At 52.4% G+C, this 10,335-nt stretch overlaps 1 protein-coding gene across 1 annotated transcript; it reads left to right on the forward strand.

Annotated features, from left to right (window-relative positions):
- Positions 1-5,621: 5,621 nt before the first annotated feature.
- On the forward strand, positions 5,622-6,905 carry LOC119382164 (uncharacterized). Its single transcript, XM_037649888.1, has one exon. It carries the CDS (start codon positions 5,622-5,624, stop codon positions 6,903-6,905), a length of 1,284 nt encoding a protein of 427 aa, XP_037505816.1.
- Positions 6,906-10,335: the final 3,430 nt, after the last annotated feature.

Consider the following 10,335-nt stretch of genomic DNA (forward strand, 5'->3'; position numbering starts at 1 on the left):
AAAAACAATTTGTTCTTGTTCAGCACAGTAATGCGCTCTTTATTGTGCCCTTCATTTTAAAGCCGCGAGGTCTCCCAGACTTGTGACGTCGCGTAACAAGGAGGCGAGTTTATGGCACGAATAGCGAATAGCGAAGAACCAATGACCAATGAAAATATTCTATTAAGATTTCTTTTACGCAGTCATGCGTAAGTGGTAATTACGCGGTCGATCACTTCCGCGTCATTTGCTGTGTCGTGTTACGAGCAGCTGCAGTGATCATTACCCTGAAAATTTCGAGCAATCATTAACAGCTAACGACTTATGCGGAATGAACAATGTGGGGTAGCTTAACGTTATATTCGCCCACATTTTTTTTCAAAGAAAATTTGAGCTTACGCAGTTTACGCAGGCTATTTACTTGAAGGAGCCGGAGGGGAGGAGTAAAGGGCCGCTTCGCTTTCCCGTCCACCCCCAACCAAGCTGGGAAAAGTAGGAGGGCAACGAACGACAGCTAGTATATAAATCCGTAGTCATTTATAATCTTATAACTATACACAACCAGCTCAATGTAGTATGCATAAATATTATTCGACTGAACTTGGTCTTCTTTTTTAGAAACACTTTATATTACAGGGCTCTAACAGTAAAGAAATTGGCACTCGGCTTATCCTGGACGCTTCAGCGAAGTACCTTCCTTTGTAACCACATGTTTTGTTTAATAACTGAGAATTAGGTTACTAGAGTCATAGCAGGTTCTTCATACTCATCGTATTTACAACAACCAAGTGAGACTGTGAACGTCGCAGATGGAATACTCAGATCAAGAACAGGTTAAATGTGGCTATACTTTTTAAACTTCAGGGTAATATTACCAAACCGTTATTAAACACTGCTGTGTTCTCGCGGTATAGGGCGGTCCAGCCTGCACAGTCTGTTATTGCAGATTCTTTCTCGATTTAAAACAAAACGGTTTTGAAAAGGAAATCAGCAAATCATCTCTACGAATATAAAAAATCACGTCAAATTCAGAGAAAATGTAGCTCTCTCTCTCTCCATCTCTCTCTCTCTCTATATATATATATATATGTATATATATATATATATATATATATATTGTGCAGAAGATGGGCCTCCGTCCAGCAGCATCGCTAACGCTCGGTTCGTATCTCGGATCGCTGTTGTTCCTCTGGGCGGTTCTTCTCGCTGCCTTGACGCTGACAACCGCTACGCCCATCAGCGACCAATAAACCTCTTCACATTTGGTGGAGGGTGCTGTTCATCCCCGTCGCTACACCATTGAAATGCGAAGCCGGGCGCTTCCGCCGATCATGACTGACAACGCAAACCCGCCGGCGCCATCGCCCCTGTCCGTCACCTGCACCGGGCTTCCTCGGCTACGGGACCCAAAGGTCTTCAGCGGTGCAGATGTGACCGACGTGCAAGACTGGCTTGACCACTACGAAATGGTGAGCGGTCATAAGTGCGATGACCCCGACAGGCTAGGCCACGTCATATTGCCACGTGTGTTTAGGAAAAGAAGCGGACTTCATCTAATCGCTTTTTTTATCCGCGTCTTTTATGTGTTGGTGCGCATCCGCAAGCCAGCTTGATGTCCCGATCTGCTGCAACATAACGGATTGATAAGGGATCGTCGCACCCACCGGCGGGCATTCTGTCAGCCGCCATTCGGGCACGCTGTCCTTTTGTAGCGTTAGCTACACTTGCCTAGCCGGAGCCCATTTCGCGTGGAGCGTCATGAGCCGTGCTGCGCATGCGCGAGGATCAGTGATGTCGCACAGCTGGGTCACCGGAGCTGGCATCTCACGCGCTCTCTGACACCGCCGCGCGTGGCTCGCCGCTGCTGGTCTGCGCCGCATTCGAGAGGAGTGACGTCGTACACACAGTGGCGCCAGCGGGCGCGCAGCTATTCGCCTTCGCAGCGCAGTCGCCGTCTGACACTGCGCTGGGGCCGCTTGATAGTGCCTCTGACTGGCGTTTGCAGGTGGGTAACGCCATGGAGAAGGAGAGCGCAAATGCTCCTCGACGCCGCAGAACAGCCGAGAAGCTTATCTCATCGGATCCCGAAGTAGTTGCCTGGCAATTAGCGGTTCAGCGTACGAAGAATGAACAGAAGAAGGCTAATAATCCTAGACAGTCTGGAAAGCTAAGAATAATCAGCTGAACCTTTGCTAACGCAACGTACATCCTGGCATAGCCGAGCTAAGCCACTGCCAATTTTTTCTTTCGCTGTCGCCGAGCAGCTTCTTTTAGCTTGCTTTCAGGCGCAAGTTAGCCCCAATAAATTATCCTTGGTTTATTGCCGTAGGGGTCTGCCTTTCTGCTCGTCTGTGCGCCGGCCAGCTCAACGTCACCTACGTGACATTTGGTGGAGGTGCTGATCTTTAGCACACCCCCTTCGAACCGTGATTCCACCCCAAGTACCTCGCAAGCGGCCGAGACGGACGAGGTCACCAGAGAAGACAAGACAGATCAAAACCGCAGTAGCCGCCGCCTAAAAGGGCTGCCAGCTGAATTGGGGCCGCTTCAACCCACCAGTCGTCCCCTGAGCCACCGGCCAACGTCACCAATGGAGGCCACGAGCGCACCTACTCCGGTCGTCGCCCAGCAGCCTCGCCAACCCCCGTTGTTTCGTGGCTCCGCTTGCGAGGATGTACAAGACTGGCGGGAGCGTTACGAACGGGTGGCAGCCTTGAACAAATGGTCCGACGAAGATAAACTTCGAAACGTTTTCCTCCCACTCGAAGATTCCGCTAGCACCTGGTATGAGAACCAGCAACCTCACTTGACCACGTGGGATGCCTTTAGGAGGCCGGCATCAAAAACATTCGGAAGTATCCTCCGCAAAGAGCGGGCTGACGCCTTACTCCAAACTCGCCAGCAGCACCCAAACGAGGCCGTAACCATCTATGCCGAGGAAATGCAAAAGCTATTCCGGCACGCGAATGCGAACATGACTGAAGACAAAAGCTTCAGTACCTTATGAGGGCCGTCAAGGAACAACTTTTTGTGGCTCTTATTCGCAACCCCCCGAAGACCGTCGCAGATTCGGTTAGCGAGGCCGCCGCTATCGAGAGGACGCTCGAGCTACGCGCAAGGCCGTACGATCGCAGCTACCACGCTGCACCGCCAGACGGTAACGATCGCCGTAGTGCCACCGCTGAGTCGCTTCGAGACACCATTCGTGTCATCGTTCGCGACGAGGTGCGCAGGCTGCTACCGGGTGCACAACTAGAAACCTCATCACTCGCTGACGTCGTGCGGAACGAGGTACAGCAAGCGCTCGCGATACTTGGTACTACCGAAACGGCCTCGGCCACACCGCCACCCATCCAGGAGCCAGGAGTTCACACCGACGCCGCCGCTTTGAAAGACCAATCAAGACCAACCGGCTGGCGACGAGGAACCTACGCGCCACAACATCGCATGAAAGCTGCTCCGCTACCGCCACGCGCGCGGCAGCCCATCTGTTCAGCTACGTACCCGCCAACGGCAGCACGTAACACTGACGTCTGGAGAACCCCAGATCAATGACCGCTTTGTTTCCACTGTGGTGAGGCCGATCACTTTTTGCGACACTGTCCTTATCGCCGGATGGGCCTTCGCGGATGGAACATCAACGCCGCACCGCCCCTTCCTGGCCAGCGACCCCGAGATATTGAGGCATACCTACGAGAGGCCGAAGACTCCGCCCCCCATCGCTTCAGGTCTCCGTCCCCCGCCCCTCACCGCTCGCCATCGCCCTATAGCGGGAATTCGAAAGGCAGATTACCCAGTCCCCATAGGGGAAACTAACTCCAGCGACGTCAGGAGGTGACGCCGCTCTCGAGCGAAGACCGGAAAACCCTCCAGCCACCCCGACGCAACCAGACGACTCAAGTGAAACCACCGCTTCGACATAATCTGACAGTATGACGATCCGACTGCATTCCGCAGAGCTTCCTCAAGATGCTTCCACCCGGCGCAACCGTGACCGCGCGAAACGACAGACTGCACAGTCGGTGACCAATTGAAATCACAGCTGGACATCAAACGCCGATTTGCAGGTCACCCTTGATGGACGTCCGGTGGCCGCATTGGTCGATACCAGGGCCGACTACTCCGTCGTTAGTGTGCAATTTGTAAATCCACTTAAGAAAATGAAAACCATGTGGGACGGCCCGCAAATATGCACAGCAGGAGGCCGCCTGATCACGCCTACCGGACGGTGCACAGCGCGAGTGGCTGTCGACGGTCACAGCTACACTGTGAGGTTCATCATTATATGGAATGCTCTCGCGACGTGATCCTGGGGATGGACTTTCTGAACGAAAACAGCGCAGTGATCAACCTCCAGACGAAAACAGTAACACTGACAACACAGTCCGCAGCAGTACAAAGAAATCGTCACCGCGCCCCATTCCCCATCGTCGACGATCAAGTAAGCATCCCGCCAAATACAAGCGTCATGGCACTCGTCGAAACCGATGTGCTATCAAGTGGCGATGTGATAAGGAAGCGAATGTGCAGCTGCTTCTCGATCGCTACGTTTGCGCTGCGCGTGGGGTCGTCCAGCTACGTCAGGCCGGAACAGCTGTGCTTATCACCAATTTCAGCGCGGAACACAGGCGCCTCAACAAGGGCACAACCGTCGCTTTCTTGGAAGACTTAGCTGAAGTAAGTGACGCACTAGCCCTCTCCGTCTCATCCCAAGAAGCGCCATCGATGGCTACCAATGAGGCAAACTTTGATAACCCTGACCTGCCACAGGAAAAGCGGGAGAAGCTACATCACATCCTCTTGGATTACAGCGAATGTTTTTCAATGGCAGCAAAGATCCGACAGACGCCGTTAAAGAAGCATCGCATAATTACAGACGAATCGGCGCGTCCTATCCGCCGAAGTCCCTAGCCCGTCTCAGCGCGGGAACGCGACGCAATCAAGGGACAAGTGGAAGAAATGCTCTGCGACGACATTACAGAGCCCTCGAAGAGCCCGTGGTCTTCACCTGTGGTGCTGGTGAAAAAGAAGGATGGTACCTTACGTTTCTGCATCGATTATCGCCGCCTAAACAGCGTCACCAAGAAAGACGTCTACCCGCTTCCGAGAATCGACGATACATTAGACAGCGGCGCCAGGTACTCTTCGTCGATGGACTTCAGGAGCGGCTACTGACAGGCCGAGATGGACGAGAGGGACCGTGAGAAGACCGCCTTCATCACACCGGATGGACTTTACGAGTTTAAGGATATGCCGTTCGGCCTATGCTCAGCACCCGCGACATTTCAACGTGTTATGGGCACGGTACTGTCCGGGCTGAAATGGCAGACATGCCTCGTCTACCTCGATGACGTCATCGTTTTCGCACCCACCTTCGACGAGAATATTTACAGGTTGCAAACCGTACTAGAGGCGATCAAGGCGTCGGTACTCACACTGTCATTTATCTACGAAGAGCAACTTTTTCTCGCACACGTAGTCAGTCGCGAAGCAGTCCGCCCCGATCCCAACAGACTGCAGCCATTGAAAATTTCCCCGTGCCCGCTGACAAGAAAGCTGTCCGTAGATTCTTGGGCATCCGTGCGTACTACAGGCGTTTTGTACGTCGCTTCTTACGGATCGCCGAGCCCCTAACACGCCTTATGAAGGCCGACGTGCAGTTCTCGTGGCAGAAGCCCCAGGAAGACGCTTTTCCTGAACTTCAAAGGCGCTTGCACTCACCGCCAATACTGGGTAACTTCTACGAAAGCACCGACACCGAAGTTCACACAAATGCGAGCGGCGTCGGACCTGGCGCAATGTTGATCCAGAAGAAGCACGACCTCGAGCGAGTCATCGCCTACGCGAGCCGGTCCCTGTCGAAAGCGGAGTTGGACAATTCAACGAGACAAAAGGAATGCCTCGCTGTCGTTTGGGCAATCACAAAGTTTCGATGGTATCTTTACGGGAGGCCCTTCGAGGTTGACATTGACCACCACGCTCCGTGCTGGCTGGCCAACCTAAGGGACCCGTCAGGTCGTCTTGCTCGTTGGAGCCTGCGACTACAGGAGTACGACGTCACCGTCGTCTATAAGTCAGGCCGAAGGCACACGGACGCCGACTGCCTTCCGAGAGGCCCCGTTAATACCTTCGTGCCATGCGATGACGATGACGATGGTGCATTTCTTGGTCCCGTGAGTTCTGATACTTTCGCAAATGATCAACGCGCCGATCCTGATCTTCGCGGCGTGCTAGAATACCTCGAAGGTAAGACTGATACACCGCCAAAAGCGTTCAGGCGCGCGATTTCGTCGCTGTGCCTGCAGATCCTACGCTTGAGCCACGCAGTCAATCGCAAAACCACAGCCTACCACCCGCAGACAAACGGCCTGACGGGGCGTTTGAACAAGACCCTCGCCAACATGCTCACCATGTACGTTGACGTGGGGCATGAGACTTGGGACGAAGTCCTCCCTTACGTCACTTTTGCATACAACAGCGCACCACAAGAGACAACGCAGATGACACCTTTCGAGCTTGTATTCGCCCGCCCAGCCAGCACCATGCTGGATGCTATGTTGCCTCACATCGACGACGGAAGCACCAATGGGGACGTGGCCGATTTCCTTCAACGTGCCCAGGAAGCCCGCCAGCTCGCCGGAACGCGTATCAAAGAGCAGCAGCACACGGACACCCGACTCTACAACCTACGACGGCGCGACCAGCTGTGCGCACCCGGTGACCGCGTTATGGTGTGGACACCGATTCGCCTCCGGGGCCTCAGCGAGAAACTCTTACGCCGGTATTTTGGACCGTACAAGATAATGCGACGACTCGGGCCCCTTGTCTACGAAGTTGTGCGTGATGGAGTGACAAAATCACAACGACGACGCTCGCGACCTGAAGTAGTCCACGTTACGCGTCTCAAGAAGTTTTTTGAACGATAGCAGACTGATGACATTTTCATTATTGCGCTGTTATTAGGTTCTAACAATTTCCTTTCTTTGTATCTAGTGTCTTCTGTTTGCATCGGGACGATGCTCTGTCTCCCGGAAGGGCAGTGCCACGTGTGTTTAGAAAGGTGCGGACTTGATCTAATCGCTTTTTTCATCAGCGTCTTGTATGTCTTAGAGTGTATCAGCAAGCCAGCTTGATGCCCGGATGTGCTCCAACATAACGGATTGATAAGGGATCGTCACACCCACCGGCGGGCATTCTGTCAGCCGCCGTTCGAGCACGCTGTCTTTTTTCTTTCGCTGTCGCCGAGCAGCTTGTTTTAGCTTGCTTTCGGGCGCAAGTTAGGCTCAATAAATTATCATTAGTTTTCTTGCCGTCGGGGTCTCCTTTCTGCTCGTCTGTGCGCCGGCCAGCTCAACGTCACCTAAGTGACAATATTTTATCTGACTTGCGCCGCCGAATTGTGGTACAACAACCCATAACACACCACATGGATCGCCTTGAAGACGTCCTCCTCTGAAGTGTTCGGTCGACCAGCTGTCCGCAAGCAGCGCGCAGAGCAGCGCTTGCGCGTCCGCTCAGAGCATACTGGAGAAAGCTCCACAAACTATATTCAAGACGTCGTCGATCTTTGTAGACGTGTCAACGACACCATGATTGAAGCTGACAAGATCAAGCAAATCCTGAAGGGCATTGACGACGGCGCAGTCCAAATGCTGTTGGCTAGGAATTCAGGCACATTTTCAGAAGTCGTCAGCTTGTGTCAGGGCTACTACGAGTTGAAGAAGCAACGCGCTCTGACTCGGCAGCCTCCGCGGAGTGGCGAGTCGCTGTGCAGTCTCGACGCCATGCCTGACCATTCCACGCTGCTTCAGCAGGTCCGAGACTTCGTCCGCGAGGAAGTTGCCCGCCAACTTTTCTTAATGCCATTTTACGCACGAGCCCCCCACCCGTCTGCCCGCCCCGCTCCGCAGTATCAGGGCTGGGCAGTATCGAGATGAAAGAGTATCGCAATAGTATTTCAGAGATACATTTGAGTATCTGTATTTCTGTATCGAGATGCATTTGAAAAATATATTTGTATCTCAGTAGTGAAATACATTTACGATGTATCGCCTCTATCGCGATACTATGCTGGACACGGGTGTCTCGTTAGATTCTTTTTTTGTGTCGGAAATGAGTTGAGGCGTGTTTCCAATGGGGGAATGGCGTTTTTTTTTCTTTTTTGTGCCAAGACAAGCAAAGGCGCGCCGCCGGTCGCCGACAGATAGGGCGGCGATGGTTTCCGCTCGAGCACAGAATGGTGCATGTGGTAAAGCGCGCGACGCCGCAGACGGCAGAATCGCGGGGGCAGTCCCAGGCAGCACGCCGCCATTTGACCGATCTTGGCCCAACGTCGGCAAATGACGGCAGCAATATTGGCCCCACGTCGGCAAATCACGCTCGCGCTACTTTCACCCGCATCGGCCCGACGTCGGCTAGCCGCCGTTGGGCCGATGCGGGCTTGCCGGCTTCGGGCCGACGTGGGCTAGCCAGCGTTGGTCCGAGACGGGCCTGCCGTTATTCAGCCGACGATGGCAAGCCGTCATTGGGCCTACATATGCTAGCTGATGCTGGCGTGGTGTCGGCCCCGCCGACATCGGGTATCCGCCGGCGTGAACGTTTACACCCGTTATGTTTTAGCGGTGGTGGCTGACCGTGCGTTAAGTAACGGTAGTACTGTACCGTCGTGGTCTGCACGTAGCTAGTTTATATGGGGACACCGGCGGTAGTTGCTCGATGCGCAAAATAACTTGATCAGGCAGGCTGATACACGTGTTATAAAGTAAAATGGCTGCGTGCCGACCACGGCAGTTCGGTATTACTGTGGTTACTGTACTGTAAGTCAGCAGCGCTAAAATAGACTATTCGCGGCGCAACGGCATTCATCGACTACCATTGGTGCCATATTCGAAAAATGCTTCCTAATTAGAACGGCTGCTCCACTGATGTGTTAGTGTGCGATTAAGACCCACAATTCTGTGGAACCGTGCAAGGCCGAGAACGAAAGTCAATATTGTCTCTAACACAATTAAATTGATGAAAGGCCTCCTGCACCAACTACGCATGCGTCTGAGAAATTAAGGAGCAACACATTTACAAAGTGATCAACACAAATTTATTCACAGATATGAGAACACACCAGCAGTTCCGGAATAATTATGTTTAAAGGAATATCTAAACATCTATAGATACCGTAACCAACATCTAAAACAACCCCACAGCCACCGTATTCCTAAAAAAAAGCAGGACAATCCTAATCGAGAATGGGGTCATGCGCAAAATCATAGGCGTGAGCAGGGTTCCCCTTCAGAGGGGGGGGGGGGGCGAAGGGTCATCGCGGCGCACCCCCTCCCTATTAAGTCAATGTGTTTGGCAGACCTTGCGCCCACCTCTTCTTAGGTGACTATGGGGGCCGGCCGCCCCCCCTGCCCCAATGTACGCCCGCCTATGCGAAGAGTTGCAATCTCTTCAACGTTATGCGCGGCACATTCACTATAAATATTGAAAGAACTAGAACGGGAAAAAATAGGAATAAGGATTAACAAAGAATATCTAAGCTACTTGCGTTTTGCGGACGATATCGCGCTTTTCAGTAACGACGGTGCCGAATCACGAAAAAAATTCTGGAGATGTAAACGAAGGCAGCATTAAAGTAGCATTAAGGCGGACCCGAAGAAAAGAAAGATAATGTCAGGCGGCTTGCCGAAAAAGTGAGATTAAGAACGGCAACTATACTAGAAGATTGTGTATACGCGTGAGCTAATTACGAGCAGAGGAGCACACACCCCTCCCCCCCCCCCCCGAGCGTTCATTAAATTCACCAAGGAACGGTAGGCATTCGCAACACATGACTGGCAATTAAATTAGCGTTATCGTTTAAGCAGAAATTGCAATTTTTTCAGCGATAACTTAAGGCCCAGAAAGATGGATAAACTGCTGTACGCGACGCGAAAAACATTGCGAGCGGTACCACAAGATCCCATGAACTCTACATCTAAACAAAATAGACACGCACGCATTCCTAATGTAAAGGTAAGATTGTAACAGAAAGGAATCGTGCATAAAAACCACTCAGGTGTGCCCGTTGGATCGCTAAAAACACGAGCGAATAAAAAATGCAAGCCCACCATATCAGAATACACAAAACACGATGGTCAATAGAAAATACGCAATAAGAAGAGAACAAAAATCTGATGACACGTAACAGTAGTGAACACGTGGCCTTATATGAGGTGAGCGAGTTCAAAATGGAAGCAGGGGGCCACTGGTTTCTCGCTGCGGTGATCTCTGCTGAAAACAATGCCGGAATGCTGCCGCGTATCCGTCTCGTGCACGATTTTGACTTTCCACCACACATGTCCACACACCGAACTTGAA

The sequence above is a fragment of the Rhipicephalus sanguineus genome, chromosome 2 (genome assembly GCF_013339695.2).
Source record: "Rhipicephalus sanguineus isolate Rsan-2018 chromosome 2, BIME_Rsan_1.4, whole genome shotgun sequence".
Taxonomy (NCBI): domain Eukaryota; kingdom Metazoa; phylum Arthropoda; class Arachnida; order Ixodida; family Ixodidae; genus Rhipicephalus; species Rhipicephalus sanguineus.

Coding starts and splice junctions, on each gene's coding strand:
- LOC119382164 (XM_037649888.1), top strand. CDS start 5,622: ATGAAGGCCGACGTGCAGTTCTCGTGGCAGAAGCCCCAGGAAGACGCT.